Source organism: Crinia signifera, chromosome 6, assembly GCF_055691185.1.
Source record: "Crinia signifera chromosome 6, ASM5569118v1, whole genome shotgun sequence".
In the NCBI taxonomy this organism is placed as follows: Eukaryota; Metazoa; Chordata; class Amphibia; order Anura; family Myobatrachidae; genus Crinia; species Crinia signifera.
In genome coordinates, this window is record NC_139222.1 from 15,116,469 (window position 1) to 15,134,606 (window position 18,138).

Consider the following 18,138-nt stretch of genomic DNA (forward strand, 5'->3'; position numbering starts at 1 on the left):
ACACGGGCATGTCAACAAATAGACGACATATTTGGACATACATGTGAGAACTGGCTTGATGTTAAATACCTTACCCGTGTGGGGATGTCGGAAAGAGGTACCAGGGGTCATGTAGCTACAGGTTACACAACCTGTGCACCTGTAGCAGCCCCCTTTACGGGAAAGAAAGTGTGTTGGCTTACTTTGAAGACTGGAAATATCTGTCTTTACTATTCTGTCCCCAATACTTCTACCCCTAACAAAGCCAGTCTGCAGGCGAGTATTTTTAAGACTGGGAATGTGGGGGTCTGTAGAAACAATGGGCCACATACTTTTAGCCTTTTTAACAATCCCGGGGCTTTTATCTGAATAGTGTTTGACCCATGTGAATGTTCCCGTATTTGCATTAATGTCCTGTTGCTTGCTTTTCAGTAGTTCCTGTCTAGAAATTTTAATAGCTTTCGCTCTAGCTTCTCTGAGGAGTTGATAGGGATACCCCCTCTCAAGGAACCTGTTAAGCATGGCTTCCAGTTGGGTGTCCCTCACTGACATATCACTATTAACCCTACACACCCGAATAAATTGGGAGTAGGGCAAACTGGCGGTGGTCGCCCATGGATGGAAACTTTTGAATTGCAACATCATGTTGCGATCAGTGGGTTTTGTAAAAAGTTGGGTACTGATTTTATTCCCATTTTTTGTGATGCGAACATCCAAAAAATCCAACTGGTTGGGACTAATCGTATAGGTCAATTTGACCGGGCTGTTGGTACCATTGTGCTGCTCAAGCAGCTTGACCAGAACATCCTGTGGCCCTGCCCACAGCAGGATCAGGTCATCTATATACCTGTAATAAAATAATGCATGTTGTTTAAACATTTCATTACATAGGAATATTTCACTTTCGACCTGAAACATGAATGCATTTGCATACACTGGAGCGGACGGAGAACCCATGGCACACCCTGATACCTGGTTGTAGTATTTTTTGTCATATATGAAGATATTATGAGTAAGGGTGAATTCCAGAAGTTGTAGAATAAAATCTGGACTGGGACCATTGTAATGGGTACTGTGTGCCATGAGTTCTCCTACCGCCCGCAGCCCCTGCTGGTGGGGGATGCAGGTATAAAGGCTGGTGACATCTATACCCACCAGCAACGTGCTGATGGGGATGTCTCCCAGCTCCTGCAATTTAATTAGCAATGAGGTGGTATCCTTAAGATATGTGCTCGTATTCTGCACACAATTTTGCAGAAACGAGTCCACATATCTGGCAATTGGTTCACACAGAGAACCCCTGGCAGAGATGATAGGCCTACCAGGGGGCCTCTGTGGATTCTTGTGGAGTTTCGGTATGATGTAGAATACCGGCGTAATTGGATGTTGTCTCAGCAAGCTCTTTTTAGCATCCGGTGAAGTGTGATGATTAGCAATGGCACTGTCCAATATGGCTTCTAATTCCCGATGGTGCTGTGCCGTTGGATCGGCAGACAAGAGCTCATAGGTCAGTCCATCCGCCAACAGGCGTTCACACTCTTCCTTATAAAAAGATAAATCCATAACCACCACCGCCCCTCCTTTGTCCGCCGAACGAACATATATGTGTGTGTGTATATATATATATATTTATTTATTCAGTACATATACAGTATTTATTTTTACTGTGCAGCTTGATGCTGCTGCTGCTGCGGGGGGGAGGGGGGAGGAGGGCAGCGCTGCTGAGCTGCCTGCTGCCGGGGGAGCCGGGGGAGCTGCTGCTGCTGCCGGGTGAGTGCGAGGGGGGGCTGCACATCGGTGGTGATCGGTGCTGTACTTGACAGCACCGATCACCACCGATCCCTGTGTTACCGAGCGGCTTAGCCGCCGGTAACACAGGAAACGCTGTGAATGGCTGTTCAGATTTGAACAGCCAATCACAGCGATCGCCGACCGGGGGGGGCACCCCTGCCCCCCCTGGGCGGCGAGGGGGGATGTCTGCTGTCAGGGACAGCAGACATCACCTAACTGTCACTGCGTCTATAGACGCAGTGACAGTTAGAAGCCATGACGTACATGTACGTCAAATGTCGGGAAGTACTTCCCGACCATGACGTACATGTACGTCAAATGTCGGGAAGGGGTTAATAGCACGGAAGTTTAGTTGCTATGGCAACCAATACGCACACAGGAAACGCCGCACTTTACCTTAATCAATTTTCTGTATTTTTTTAACTTATGTTCTGCTCTATTTTTCACAGTAATAAATATTCTAGCAGTAGATTATCAGTTTTAGTATAAGACCCCCCTTCCATTTGTATTACAAAATCTTTGCAATTATAAAGAGAGGTTGAGGACACCATCCCGCTACATTACATCCAGCGGTAGGAGTTGGTGATTTGTGCCACCTTGGGCCACTCCTGGACATTCCATCTTGTCCTCCATCCCTATTGCACATTTGGGGACACCACTGTTGTTCCGTTTGGACTTTCGGGACTCTCCTGGTCAAATCCAGGTTTGGTTTGTGAGAAATATTGATTCCATTTTAATATTGTTTTTAATACCCACATATGTCTGGCTATATGTTCTTTTAGAAAAAGTAATAAAAACTTGGTGGTAGAGCTAACCAATCTGATTTTTCTTATACATTTTATTATTTAGCGCTGCTCAAAACCTTTTTCTTCTTTTTTTCTTTTAATTCGATATTTTTATTAAGAGTTTTGCATTTTACATAATAAACGTACAAACAAGTTCCTGACATAGACAAAATGATCAGATAGCATGTAAGAGTAAGCATTCATTTAAATTTCCATAGCGTGGTGTATGCAGGAAGGGTGGTGAGACTACACCGGCTCCCTTGACCGCTGCAAGTGAAGCCTGTTAGCCCGAAGGCACCATCCGGACAAACAGGGCAACAGAGGATATTGAAACACCGTTGCAGAATTATGGTTTAAATTGTACGACAACCCATAGGAGAGAGACAAATCAAGTAAAAGTCATCTGTCAGGAATTCTATCCTAAACCACTAATTCTAATAAAATAAGCCGCCCAAAGCAAACCACCCCGAAAACCCCCCACCCTGTACAACCCATCCCCAACTGAGGCGTACCTGGATCCCATCAACTACCCCTTTACCATCCCTAAACTATATTAAACTTACTAAATCCCCCCCCTCCCCTCAAGTGACAGGATATTTAACAGGGACATTGTGGGGGCGGTGGACTTAGGCCTTTTTCTTTTTTTTTTTCTATTCAACTTATAAAGGACACAACAAGCCACTGTTTTAACTTCCAGCAAAGGACCAGGTCCATTTGGATGTGCGGAATAGTCTTGGAAGCTTAATAAAGTTAATTGAGTGCATTTAAAAGTGGCAATGTGCATGGATAAATGCATTTAAAAGTGGCAATGTGCATGGATACATATGACTTTAACAATAAAGCATTATAACTAACAGTGTCATAGATATATAAAAATATAAAAACAATAATATGAATATATAACATTTTTTAAAACAATTAAAACTCAAAGAAACCATTTTAACTCAAAATCTGAATTAAGGCCATGCGGGGATAGGGAATTGAGATCATAAATCCACTGCATCTCTTTTTTGGCCAGATTATTATCTTTAATTTTATGTCGCCAATTATCCTTAATGAGTTCTAAGCCCCAAAATCCTTTGATATGGTTCGGGGAGCATTGATGGGTTTCTTTAATGTGCAGTGAGAATGGGTGGTCTAAATTTCCCTTTTTTATGTTTCTTATGTGTTCGGACCACCGGACCTTCAAGGTCCTGGTGGTCTTTCCCACATATAATTTGTCACGTGCACATGATAACATAAACAGCATATTTCGAGTTGCATGTCATAAAATGATTTAATTTAAACACCTGATTGTTTAGTGTTAGCTGAACCGTTTTTTTAGCCGTAATAGTGCAAGATTTGCACATAGCACAGTCCCCGCACCTATGGAAACCTTTATTTCTGATAATGCTACCCAAAGGTTTCTCTATAAAAGCACTAGAGACTAATTTGTCTTTTATATTTGGGGCTCTCTTGTAGATAAATTTAGGTTTCTTTGGTAAAATATCAGATAAAATAGGGTCCCGTAAAAGCAAATTCCAATTCTGACTAAAAATTCTCTCTACTTGACGATGATGGCTATACAATTTGAAATAAAAGCAATATTAGCACCAGTTTCCTTCAATTCTTTTGGTTTATCCACTAGTAAAGTTTCCCTGGGAATTATATCGACTTCCTCAATGGCTTTTCTTAAAGTGGTCGATTTATATCCCTTAGGTATAAATTTTGATTTTAGCGTTTAAACACAGTTTTCATAATCCTCGGGTTTAGAGCAATTTCTTTTCATCCTGATAAATTGCCCCTTAGGGACATTCATAAGCCAACGATTGAGGTGATTACTTATATATGTATTGGAGTCTGACGGTTTGGTGTAGACAGACGTTTGTAAAGTATAATTTTCCACGTAAATATTTAGGTTCAAAAAATGAATATTGGATTTACTGATAGTAAATGTAAGTTTTGTTTTTTTTTCAAAAATGTTTTTATTAAGGCACCTAGCGGCCAATCAGGAGCCAGGAAAGTCGGCTCCTGATTGGCCAGAATTCATTCTTAGTGCAGACGCCGAGGAGGAAACATCTCTGCAGCTCTGACAGTCGGGGAGTTTGCTGGAGTCGCCAGCAGCGTGAATAAGAAGCAAGAAGATGGAAGAAGATGCAAGAAGCCCTGGACAACGTCAGACCAAGCCAGAAGAGCTTCCGTGGAGGACCTGGGTGAGTTGGATTTCCTTCCACAGGTCCACCATGGATTTCTTCGGACCTGGACCTGACGCCGACATGAAGATCGACATGATGAAGAATGACGACATGATCCGGAACCAGGACAAGGCACCGGATCAAGACCCTGGGACCTACCTACGGGATCAAGATAGGTAAGTATCAGTGTGTGTGTAATGTATGTATTAAACTTTTATTTTTCAGGTGTCAGTGTGCATTTATTTAACTATTTTTTTTACTGTGGAACTACAAGTGCCAGTGGGCCCTTTAATGCCCCGCAGGCTGGGACTTGTGGTTCTCCAAGTCCCAGTTCGCAGGGGAGGCTTGCTGGGACTCATAGTTCTAAAGTTTAAAACAATAGTTTATTCATCTTTTTTTTACACCAAGATCAGCTCGATGCCCACCGCCCAGGGGCATCGAGGACAGCACCAGGCTTCAGCCTGGTCAGGTAAGTCCTGGAGGGGGGGGGACCCCTTTATTGGGGGGGTCCCCACTCTCCCAGGGCCCCTGGCCAGGCTGACTGGTCAGAGGGTTAATGCTTTGGCCGGGGGGACTTGTATAAAAAGTCTCCCCCTGGCTGTGGGATTACCCTGCTGGCTGGTTTGGCCTGAGGCTGGTTCTTAAAATACAGGGGACCCCTAGTCATTTTGTCCCCCATATTTTGGGAACCAGCCCTGGGGCTGGTTGTTAAAAATCGGGGAACCCCTATTTGTCGGGTTCCCTGATTTTTAATTACCGGCGGGCTCTTTCAGCCTGGTGCTGGTTACAGCTGTGGGGGGGGGGACCCCACGCCGTTTTTTTTAAATATTTATTTAATTTTCTATTTTTTTTTACACCTTGCAGCCTGCACGGATCTGACTGATCCGTGCAGACTGCCTGTAGGAATTCGTATTAGCGGCCGTATATAGGGCCAGCTAATACGAATGTTTACACCATCGGAGGGTTACAAAGCAGTCGTATCTGACTGCTTTGTACATTCCCCTCCGGAACACGACTGTGCATACGACTGAAACAGTCCTATGCAGTCGTAGGGGGAATACCAATACGAAAAACTAGGTTAATAATAGACTGGGTAGGCAGCTCAATACTGACTATACTGTATACAATCTAGTGTTCTGGTATAGTCAAAATTGCTAAATCAAAATTACACAGAAATGTAGTCAAAATCGGTCGTTCCCGACTCTGGGGACTACAAGGGAAATCACAATCAATATCGTTCATGGCCAAAATCACACCGTGTGTGTGTATCTTAACAAATGCCAAAGTCTCTTACCATTGTGTTTGTATTTTGCCTCATATCTAAAGGCCCATACACACTAGATGATTTTCAGCTGAATGCCCGCCCACTCAGAGCACAATGCTCGCCCACTCGCCCGCCTCCCTCCCCTGCTCCACACGGAGCACACTACTTGTGTTCCTGCGTCCCGCCCTCCCCCTGCCTTGTGTTCCGCCCAGCTGTCAGCTCTCACCCCTGCTCTGTACGGAGCACAATACACACTACCCGCCTGCTCCCTCACCTTGCTTCATACAGAGGACACTGCGCCCACCGCACAGGCCAGCGATGTATATGTTACTGGCCCCACTGCCATCCTATGCACATTACTTTACAAGCCGGTAACAGGGAATGCTGACCACTGCGGAGGCACAGACTCTCTGACAGGGGGCCTTATTCTAGTTCACTCCTTCTGGCAAATTCCTTCTTAGATGGACAAAACTATGTGCCCTGCAGGTGGGGCAGATGTGCAGAGAGAGTAAGATTTGGGTGGGGTTTTACTTCAAAGTGAGATCTATATTGCAGTGTAGAAATAAAGCAGCCAGTATTTACCCTGCAGCCATCTTTGGAGGGGCGCAGGGTCTCTGTGATGCTGTCAGAGACTCTGGTCCTCCGTGGCGCTGACGGGTGGGCAATAAAAACATTTAAATCCCCCTGGGTGACACGCATTTAACTCCCCTTGGGCAACGAGCATGTAATCCCCCTGACAACCAGCAAGTAGGTAAGTGGTACTTCACGGGTCATAGAATAGAATAATAGGATAGAATACTTTATTTGTTATTAACAATACACTGCAATCAATACATTGTCAACAAAAATGTCACACAAGTACCTGCACAAGAAACAATAAAAGAACATTTCCCATTTCATTTTTTGTCATTTAGCATGCGAACAGCAGTTGGGAAAAAGCTGTTTAGCATGCGCTTTGTACGTGCCGGGACACTGCGGAACCATTTTTTTTGGATGGCAAAATATCAAAAACCTCATAATTCGGATGACTGGGACAAAGATACAATGTGCTTTCTTTAACATTCTGTTAATATACAGATCACGGGTGCGTGGTAAAGACACCCCAATAATTGTACTTGCAGTTTTTATCACTCGGTCTAATGCAGCCTGCTCTGCCATAGTACAGATCCCAAACCACACTACAATCCCGTACGTTAGAACAATCTCCACGATTCCCGGATACAATCTAAGTAGCATATTTCAGAACATACGGCCTTAAGTCTTCTTAACTAGAAGAGGCGTTGTTGCGCCTTCTTAATCATAGTAGTGCAGTTTAGAGACCAGGTTAAATCACCAGAAATATACAGACCTAAGAATTTAAAAAACTCCACCTCCTCAATAGGCGTGCCCTCCATAAACATGGGAAATATTGGCCTACCACAAGTTCACCTAAAATCTATTACTATCTCCTTGGTGTTATTGGTGTTTAATAGTAGACAATTTTGTTTACTCCATTTGAGTAGCGTTATATGTTATGGGCATTACAGTGTGTGGCATATGTATAATGGGCATTACGGTGTGTGGCATATGTGTAATGGGCATTACAGTGTGTGGCATATGTGTAATGGGCATTACGGTGTGTGGCATATGTGTAATGGGCATTACGGTGTGTGGCATATGTGAAATGGTTGTGAATGGTGCCGTATCAGATATGATACCGGTACTAAGTGGAGTGCCCCAGGGTTCTGTTTTGGGGCCCATTCTGTTTAACATTTTTATTAACAATATTGGGATAGGGTTACTCAGCAATGTATCCATGTTTGCGGACGATACAAAACTTAGCAAAGTCATCAAATATTCAGAAGATGTCACCATGCTTCAAAATGATCTTGAAATTCTAGATGAGTGGGCAAAAAAATGGAAGATGAGGTTCAATGTAGATAAATGTAAGGTTATGCACATTGGGAGACACAACCAGTGTGCAAGTTACAACCTTAGCGGAGAGGAACTGGGTAATTCCATACTTGAAAAGGATCTAGGATTCCAAATTGACAGCAAACTGGGATGTAGTGCCCATTGTAATGTAGCTACAAAAAAGGCCAACAAAATTCTGGCATGTATTAAGAGGGGAATGGAAACTAGGGACTCAAGGGTAATTATGCCACTATATAAAGCATTGGTGAGACCTCACCTAGAGTACGGAGTACAGTTCTGGGCCCCACACTATAAAAAGGACATCATAGAATTAGAAAAAAATCCAAAGGAGAGCAACAAAGCTTATTAGGGGAATGGAGAATTTAAGCTACGGGGAGAGATTAAGCAATTTGGGACTATTTACATTGAAAAAGAGACGTTTAAGGGGGGACATGCTCAACATGTACAAGTATATCAAGGGCCAATATAAGGAACTGTCACACACCCTCTTTTCTACTAGAAAGGAATCTAGGACACGAGGGCATGAGTATAGATTAGAAGAAAAAAGATTTCATTCAGTTAGTAGAAAGAATTTCTTTACGGTCAGAACAGTCAAACTCTGGAACTCTCTTCCCAGAGAGGTGGTAATGGCTGGCTCATTAAATGCGTTCAAGGCAAAGTTGGACAAACATTTACTGGAGAAAAACATCCATGGGTACAAATAAGAAATATAATCTGTCTTTAAAATATCATAACCTACCAAATCAGCAATGGATATCTATACCAGGTTGAACTAGATGGACGCAAGTCTTTTTTCAGCCTTACCTACTATGTAACTATGTAATTACGGTGTGTGGTATAATGCATAATGGGCATTACGGTATGTGGCATAATTGTATAATGGGCATTACGGTATGTGGTATAATGCATAATGGCCATTACGGTGTCTGGCATAATGTGTAATGGGCATTAAGGTATGTGGTATAATATGTAATGGCCATTACGGTATGTGGTATAATGCATAATGGCCATTACGGTATGTGGCATAATGTGTAATGGGCATTAAGGTATGTGGTATAATGTTTAACAGGCATTGCGGAGTGCAAAGTCCCCTGTCCCACAAAGCCATGCCTTACATTTTTCGCAGGCCAGCAATGTATATGTTACCGCCACCACTGCACCCCCAATGTATATTTTGTTATGGCGTAACATATACATTGCTGGTGCAAGTGTATGGATTTCTCCCTATGTGCACAGCTGCAAATGAAATGTCTGCCGTGCACATGGGTGGGATTTTGCCCGGTCAGGGCGGCACGGGGTGGAGTTTACCTGATTGCTAGGCTCCAAATATACGCAGCCCAGCAATCCGTTCTGAATCAGGCACCATCAACAGGAATGCACTGAATACAACGGCCCCTGCTCCTACCCTTGTAATTCAAACCCCGCCCATTATGTAAATCGCCTTTTATCAGAATCAACTTTATTGGCCATGTATACTCGCGTATATTACAGAGCAGCTGCAACCAAGGGAACAAGTAAGGGAACGGGGTGGAGGTGAGACAACCAAAGACATTTTGACTTTTTTGCATACATACATTGGATATTTAACGTTTCAATGACAGGCATAGTTAGACAAGCATAGTTAGACGAGTCGATTTGTATTCGTTTGTAGCACATTGTTCAATTGGCGGATAGCTAACTGAAAGAAGCTTTTCGCGGATCTGGATGATTTGGCAGGGATCGATCTGAAGCGTCTGCCCGATGGGAGAATGTCAAACAGGTTGTGCCCAGGGTGAAACCTGTCTGTTGCGATCTATGAAAGGTTTTCAGCAAAGTCTTTTGAAATGAAAATCTTCTAGTGTGTATGGGCCTAAGAAGAACTGAATAATTTTTCAAATATTTTACACATTCACAACAGGAGTATGGACCTCTTACCTATGATTTCTCTCATGTCTAATAAGATTTGATTTATTTGTAAAACATTTTCCACACTCAGGACATGGAAATGGTTTCTCACCTGTGTGACTTCTCTGATGTTTAGTAAGAGTTGATTTCTCAGTAAAACATTTTCCACACTCAGAACATGAAAATGGTTTCTCACCTGTGTGACGTCTCTGATGAATAACAAGAGCTGATTTATGTGTAAAACATTTTCCACAGTCAGAACATGGAAATGGTTTTTCACCTGTGTGACTTCTCTGATGTGTAATAAGATCTCCTTTCTGTGTAAAACATTTTCCACACTTAGAACATGGAAATGGTTTCTCACCTGTGTGACTTCTCTGATGTGTAATAAGATCTCCTTTCTGTGTAAAACATTTTCCACACTCAGAACATTGAAATGGTTTCTCACCTGTGTGAATTCTCTGATGTTTAGTAAGAGCTGATTTCGCAGTAAAACATTTTCCACACTCAGAACATGGAAATAGTTTCTCACCTGTGTGAATTCTCTGATGTTTAACAAGAGATGATTTCTCTGTAAAACATTTTCCACACTCAGAACATGGAAATGGTTTCTCACCTGTGTGACGTCTCTGATGAACAACAAGAGCTGATTTACAGCTAAAACATTTTCCACACTCAGAACATGGAAATTGTTCCTTACCTGTGTGACTTCTCACATGTATAATAAGAGCTGATTTATGTGTAAAACATTTTCCACACTCAGAACATGGAAATGGTTTCTCACCTGTGTGACTTCTCTCATGTTTAACAAGAGATGATTTCTCTGTAAAACATTTTCCACACTCAGAACATGGAAATGGTTTCTCACCTGTGTGACGTCTCTGATGAACAACAAGAGCTGATTTACAGCTAAAACATTTTCCACACTCAGAACATGGAAATTGTTCCTTACCTGTGTGACTTCTCACATGTATAATAAGAGCTGATTTATGTGTAAAACATTTTCCACACTCAGAACATGGAAATGGTTTCTCACCTGTGTGACGTCTCTGATGAATAACAAGAGCTGATTTACGTGTAAAACATTTTCCACACACAGAACATGGAAATTCTTCCTTACCTGTGTGACTTCTCTGATGACTAACAAGAGTTGATTTGTAAGGAAAACATTTTCCACACTCAGAACATGGAAATGGTTTCTCACCTGTGTGACTTCTCTGATGAATAACAAGAGCTGATTTGTGAGGAAAACATTTTCCACACTCAGAACATGGAAATGGTTTCTCACCTGTGTGACTTCTCTGATGAAAAACAAGAGCTGTTTTGTGAGAAAAACATTTTCCACACTCAGAACATGGAAATGGTTTCTCACCTGTGTGACTTCTCTGATGTTTATTAAGAGCTGATTTATCTGTATAACATTTTCCACACTCAGAACATGGAAATGGTTTCTCACCTGTGTGACTTCTCTGATGAATAACAAGAGCTGATTTGTGAGAAAAACATTTTCCACACTCAGAACATGGAAATGGTTTCTCACCTGTGTGACTTCTCTGATGAATAACAAGAGCTGATTTGTGAGGAAAACATTTTCCACACTCAGAACATGGAAATGGTTTCTCACCTGTGTGACTTCTCTGATGAATAACAAGAGCTGATTTGTGAGGAAAACATTTTCCACACTCAGAACATGGAAATGGTTTCTCACCTGTGTGACTTCTCTGATGAATAACAAGAGTTGATTTGTATGTAAAACATTTTCCACACTCAGAACATGGAAAGCCTGTATCAGCTGTATGACCTGTACTACGTGTAACAATGGCAGAGTTATTAGGAGTAGATTCCCCTGGAGATGAAGGAACAGATGCTGTATTTGCATTATGAAGCACTGGATGTATATCGGAGATAATGGTGTTTTCTCCTGGAGAATCCTGTATGATGGTATTTTCTATTTTAATGTCTGTAAACAAAATTTGATCTCCCATCACGATATTCTTCCTTCTGTCTTCATCTGCCCGGAATTAAATAAGAAAACCTAGAATTAATCCGCACAGCCTATAAATAGTATAGCTATCCAATCACTGTATATTAATGTATTCAATAATGCAGAGATATACAGTATATATACAGACACAGAAGTATTCCTACAAGGGGCACTCTGGGGTAACTATTAGTGTGGTGTATATAATCACTATATTCTCTCACCAAGTGTCCCAGGAGAGTAATTATACTGTAACTGTCATTGGATGATGCTAGCTAAACTCAGCAACATATATAAAAGACATACAGTGAAAAGGTGATAATAGTGTTGTATCGTGTATTAACGTGAAGGTCCGATGTGTGTTTATTTTATGGGATATTAATATTGTTCAACTTAATTGTTGGATGAGGGGTAAAATGAGGATCTCCTGACCGGAATAAGCTATGTGCCCGGTACCCAAGGGATGTGACATTACCTCAGAATAAAGGTTATTAATCCATTATATACACATATGATTATATGTGTATATCTGGAAGGTATAACACATAAGTGCTGGTGTATTGTCAGTTCTGCTCCAGCAAATCATATCACAGTATCACTGGTGCTGGCGTATGGTAAAGTCATTGGATAAAATATTTAATATTGTATGCCCGCCCCCTCCCCTGGTACTTGTATGCCCGCCCCTCCCCCCTCCGCTGGTACTTGTCAGCTCACAGAGGTCTGGGCAATCCCTTTCTCCGATTCCATGGTGGGACAATGGAAACACCGGCGTATACATGTTGGTGTGTAGAGTCTGGCACTTGATTGATATGAACATGGTTCCACATCCTCTATACCTCTCCTGACCTCAGTTAAGGTTACCTGTCAGGACTCGGGTCTCTGGTGTTCCCGGATGTGGCAGCAGTGGGCCAGTGGTGGACACTGGGAACTGGAACACTGGGGGTTAGAGGCAAGGACAGTTCATATGAGGATCACTGGCACTGCGGGCACAGCAAGGTGGGGGAGTTGACGAGACTCTGGTCAGAGGCGCGGAGTCTAACACTACCGATGGTTTTCACCAGGGACCCCCGCAAGGAGGTCTGGACTCCGCTGCGTTCGGTGGCGAGGTCGCGGCCCTCTGACCTGAGTTCCCCACGGCTAACTGGCCAGTCAAGGGAGAAGAACGGTGACTAGTGGCAGTGAGCTTGGAACTGAGGAACTTGGTCTTCGTTGTCATGGGAGGCCAGAGAGAAGATAGTGGTTTGGGAGCCAACACGGGCAGTTGACGGCCTGGGAACCGACATGGGCAGTTGACGGCCTGGGAGCCGCTGGAGAGTCCATCTGGCCTAGAAACCAGGAGGGTACGTCTGCCTGGGAGCCAATGGAAGGCACTGTCAGTCAGGGACCCGACATTCTTCAGCCTTGGTGCTGGTTGCAGAATTGATTTGGGAGTCGATGACAGCAGCACCGACCTGGAAGTCGATGACTGTGTCGGTCTGGGAACCGATGGTCCTGTGCTGCACTCGGGAAGCTGACTGTAAGCTGGACGCTGGAGATAATAGAACAGCAGCTACAGCAGGTGGAATTAACCAGGCAGGGTGGTCGTAGCAGCAGCAGGATGAGGATCACTGTAGCAGGTACTCAGGAGCCTTGGAGTCAGTCTCTGGAAAACTCTCAGGAGAATGACGAGTGAGGTTTAGAGTTGACGCCTGTGTCGACTAGGAAGTCTAAGACGGTGATGGCCCTTTAAGACCAATAGCAAACTCTGCTGGGACATGCTGGAGTGCACTATATCCTCTTCCCTTGGGAGCTGGAGATGGTAACAGCAAGGAAGGTAACCTGGCAGGTGGAGAGAGCCAGGGAGCTTTGGTAACAGCAGCAGCAGATTGCACAGAAAACCACAGGGACTCTGGACAGGAACCTGGAGCCTTGGAACGCTGACTTCTGAACACAGGGATCAGACTAGTTGTTCAAGGCCCTGAGCTGTTCTCAAGTGAATCCTTATATCCCCCTAGGTAGCTGGGGATTGGCTACTGGCCACCGCCGCAGCAATTAGGTCACAACCAGGAAGTGGGATTACTTGAATATACCTGGATCATGTGACCAGTGCTGAAGTCAGGTGATTAATCAAGGAGGAATGCAGAGCAGCTGCAGCAGCACGGACACAGACAAGCCTGGAAACATTGCAAATCAGTAAAAATATGTAAACCAAGTCAGGTTTGTGACATAACCAAGCCCAAGAAGAGACAGAGAGGAAAAAAGAAAAAAGGGAAGAAACTAAAATGAGACAAGACATTGTAGACATAGCCGCAAACAACCAACAACAACCACCACCACATAACAAACAGAATGTAACCATACACATGACGCACTGGGAGGGTGTCCACTGCCCTCATGTAATCAGGGAAAGGGATTTTACTGGCAAGTGCAAAAAAACAAGTTTTCTATTTCTGCCGCTGATGGACACTGGGGACATCCCAAAGAATCCCTCACAGGAGGGAGTGTGTAGGAGCTGAACAAATAACCCTGCGCCCCAAACTGCCCTACAGGTTCGCAAAGGTGCTGATATGGTAGAGCTTAGTAACTTGTGCAGGGGCAACTAGGTGCCACCCTACTGAGACGCAGAGATCCCTGGAGACATGAACATGGAAGGCACAAGCTACCTCTGAGCAATGCGCACCTGTCAATGGCTGCACAAAGCACACAAATAGGACGATGTATTACAAAGCGTCGACTGTCGTGTCATCACAAATAATCACCAGGGAGAATACAAAGTAACATGCTTGCGGCCCACGGACTCAAGTGGCTCAGACAAAACAGGCTGCAAGAAATCAAGGCTCGTATTGAGGTCCCACAGAGTCATGGGAGGCTGCAGACTGAGGACCACCTGCATCAATGATGTAATTATACAAGACAAGGAGATGGTAAATGACCGCTCAGAAACCGGCACCTTCCAAGATCTTAGATGCAAACTTGTGACCAGACGTTGCGGAGGAATAAAAGAAGTCGGGAAAGACACAAGGAGGAAACTCGTCTCTCACACCAGGATACGTGTCCTGTCCTTATATAGTGACAATGCAGAGCACAGACTGGCTTTCCAGCCTTCAACAATATCGGGATAAGAGCCTACTGACGGGACCAAACTCAGAACTTATACTGGAGAACCCTGGTTCTGTGGTTACTAAAGCCCAGCTCCAGATCATAAGTGGTTGGCCAGAACCTGAGCCAAGAGCCAGATGGAGATGAAACGCATCACACCCGGAAAGCAGGGTCAAATGAAGGCCCATGGAATGGCGTTGAAGAAGAAAACATACCCATATGGACTAAAGATGCCTAATCACACACCTAGGGACTGGACGGCCAGGATATGGCCTAGCAGTGAAAAACTGATTTTTGTACTTACCGTAAATCCTTTTCTCCGAGTCCACAGGTGTCACTGGAGTAACAGTGGGAATAGAAGGGCGACCACAGGGAGCATGGGCACTTTAAATATAATTGAGTGTTGCCAACTCCTCCCCTTCTACTCCCCCACCTAGGCAGTCACAAGGATGTGCCCGAATGGAGCTGGAAGAAAGAACACGCTTCCCAGAGAAGGTTAGTGTAACACACAAGAACAAACAATCAACCAGAAAAGATTGAAACGGAAATAGAACAGTGAGAACCACTGAACCAAACATGCCGCACAAATAACATAGCAGGCAGTTCCAACAACATAAGTAGAACTAACCTAGCTATTTAAACTGTGTAAGGTTTAAGGCAGGAATTCCAGTGACACCTGTGGACTCGGAGAAAAAGGGATTTTTGTAAGAACTTACCGTTCGAATCCATTTCTCTGATATGGTCCTGGTGACACAGCTCAACATTGGGATGTAGGAGGGTCCGTAGGAGCCAGGCACCTATGCTAAAGCTTTTAGAGGGTAGGCTCCTCCCTTCCGCATCCCAGACTCTTCAGTTCTATCTTTCAAAGCCACTGGAATACATTAACTCAGTACAAACGCCTGCACATATTATATGCACATTTTTCAACAATAACTTGTAACCAAATATCATGAAACATCATGAACCTGGCATACTTACTGAGCGTAAGGGAGGGATCGCTGTGTCACCAGGACCATATCAGAGAAAGGGATTTGAATGGTAAGTTCTTACAAAAATCCCTTTTTCTCTTTCAATGGTCCTGGTGACACAGCTCAACATTGGGACGTTCCAGAGCCGGTCCTTTTGGTGGGTACACTCAGGTCTGCAGCTCTCATCACCGTTTGCCCGAATGATGCGTCCTCCGACGCGAACTCATGGAACCTATAGAATTTGGCAAAGGTATGAACAGATGACCAAGTGGCAGCCCTGCAAACCTGCTCAGCTGTTGCCCCATGTCGAACCGCCCAAGAGGTGGCAACCGACCTGGTGGTATGCGCATTAATCCTGGCCGGTACAGGCCTACCAACTTTAGTATATGCAAACGCAATAACAGAGCGCAACCACCTAGCAATGGTCTGCTTAGAAGCAGGCCAACCAATTTTGTGTATGTCATACAAAACTAGCAAAGTATCAGTTTTTCTGACTCTTAACTCTGTCCACATAAACGCGCAAGGCGCGCACAACATCCAAATTCCTCAATTTGTCCCTTTTCCTTGAACCCTCTGGGGGTTGAAACACAGGCAGCACTATCTCCTGATTTAGATGAAAAGCAGAGACTACTTTTGGTAAAAATTGGGGTACTGTCCGAAGGACAGCCCTATCATCATGAAATATAAGGAATGGAGACTTGCATGACAATGCTCCCAACTCCGATACTCTTTTTGCTGACGCCACTGCCAACAAAAATACCAGTTTCCATGTAAGGAATTTAAGGTCAGCCGACCTTAATGGTTCAAAAGGTGCCTTTTGAAGACACTCCAAAACCAGAGATAAATCCCATGGTGCTACTGGTTGCTTGTAGGGAGGTTTCAATCGGGACACCCCCTGCAGGAAGGTCTGTACTTCTGGTAATAATGCAATCCTTCTTTGGAAGTAAATTGACAAGGCCGAGATCTGTACTTTGAGTGACTGAAGGCTTAACCCGGAGGAAAAGCCATCCTGCAAAAACTCCAACAATTTGGCCAATTTAAAGCGCGATGTGTGTGACTTCTGCCTTTCACACCATCGAATATAGGTCTTCCAGACCCTATAATAATTAGCAGAAGACACTGACTTTCTGGCTTTAATCATAGTGTTAACCACCGCCTCTGAGAATCCTTTATTCCTCAAAATGGCGGTTTCAACAGCCAGGCCGTCAAAATTAATCGAGCTGAATCCAGATGGTTGAACGGTCCTTGTTTTAGAAGGTCTGACCTCAGAGGTAGACACCACGAGTCCACAGACAATCTCTGAAGCCTCGAGTACCAGGACCTCCTTGGCCAATCTGGGGCCACTAAAATCACTGGAATTGCCTGGGCCTGTATCTTTTTCAACACTCTTGCCAGCATTGCAACTGGCGGAAAAACATAAAGTAGATTCCCCTCCCAGGGGATAGTCATGGCATCCACTGCTTCTGCCAGTGGATCCCTCATCCTGGCATAAAACCTGGGTACCTGATGGTTGAACCTGGATGCCATCAGATCCACATCCAGGGTTCCCCACCTCAGTGTAATCTGGTGAAATACTTGTGAGTTCAGGCTCCATTCCCCTTCCATCAGCTCCTCCCTGCTCAGGAAGTCGGCCTCTATATTCTCCACTCCTGGTATGAATATCGCTGATAATGCTGGAACATTCTGTTCCGCCCACAAGAAGATTCGGGACACCTCCCACATAGCCAGCTTGCTGCGTGTGCCTCCCTGGTGATTCAGATATGCCACAGCTGTGGCGTTGTCGGTCTGAATCCTTAAAGGGAGCCTCTGTAACCTTTCTCCCGCCAGAGAAATCACCTTCCACACAGCTCTGAGTTCCAAGATGTTGATCGGTAAGGCAGACTCGTCTGGGGTCCACAAGCCTTGCAGACGCAGGTCCAAGACTACTGCCCCCCAGCCCCTGAGACTGGCGTCGGTAGTGACTACCAGCCAGCTCCAGGACTGCAGGGACCGACCCCACTGAAGGGAATCCACCTCCGTCCACCATTTCAGGGAGGATTGAGTTTCTAAGGACAACACTATCTGTTCTGACTTCATGGTCTGCGTGTTTCCTGACCAAGTCGTCAAAATGTTCCACTGGAACACTCGAGAGTGGAACCTGGCAAACTGCAACGTCTCGAAAGACGCCACCATCTTCCCCAGCAGCTTGAGGCACCGCCATACTGATGTGCTCCGAGAGCCGAGAATCTCCTGGACCAAGGCAGCCAGATCCCTGACCTTTGCCTCTGGTAGAAATACCCGATGTAGGTGGGTATCCAGAACAACTCCCAGGAATTGGAGT

At 44.4% G+C, this 18,138-nt stretch overlaps 1 protein-coding gene across 7 annotated transcripts in view; it reads right to left on the minus strand.

The window, feature by feature from the left end:
- LOC146009998 (uncharacterized) overlaps nt 1-18,138 on the minus strand; it is a 113,220-nt gene that overhangs the window by 62,753 nt on the left and 32,329 nt on the right. For 6 of the 7 annotated variants that reach the window (XM_083150718.1, XM_083150719.1, XM_083150716.1 and 3 more), the window contains one exon: nt 6,798-11,802. The exons of the other annotated variant lie outside the window; for it this stretch is intronic. In XM_083150718.1, the coding sequence (XP_083006844.1) occupies nt 9,818-11,802 (1,985 nt within the window). In that variant the 3' untranslated portion in view covers nt 6,798-9,817. Of the gene's footprint in view, nt 1-6,797; nt 11,803-18,138 lie in introns of those variants that run through there. 7 annotated transcript variants of the gene reach the window in all.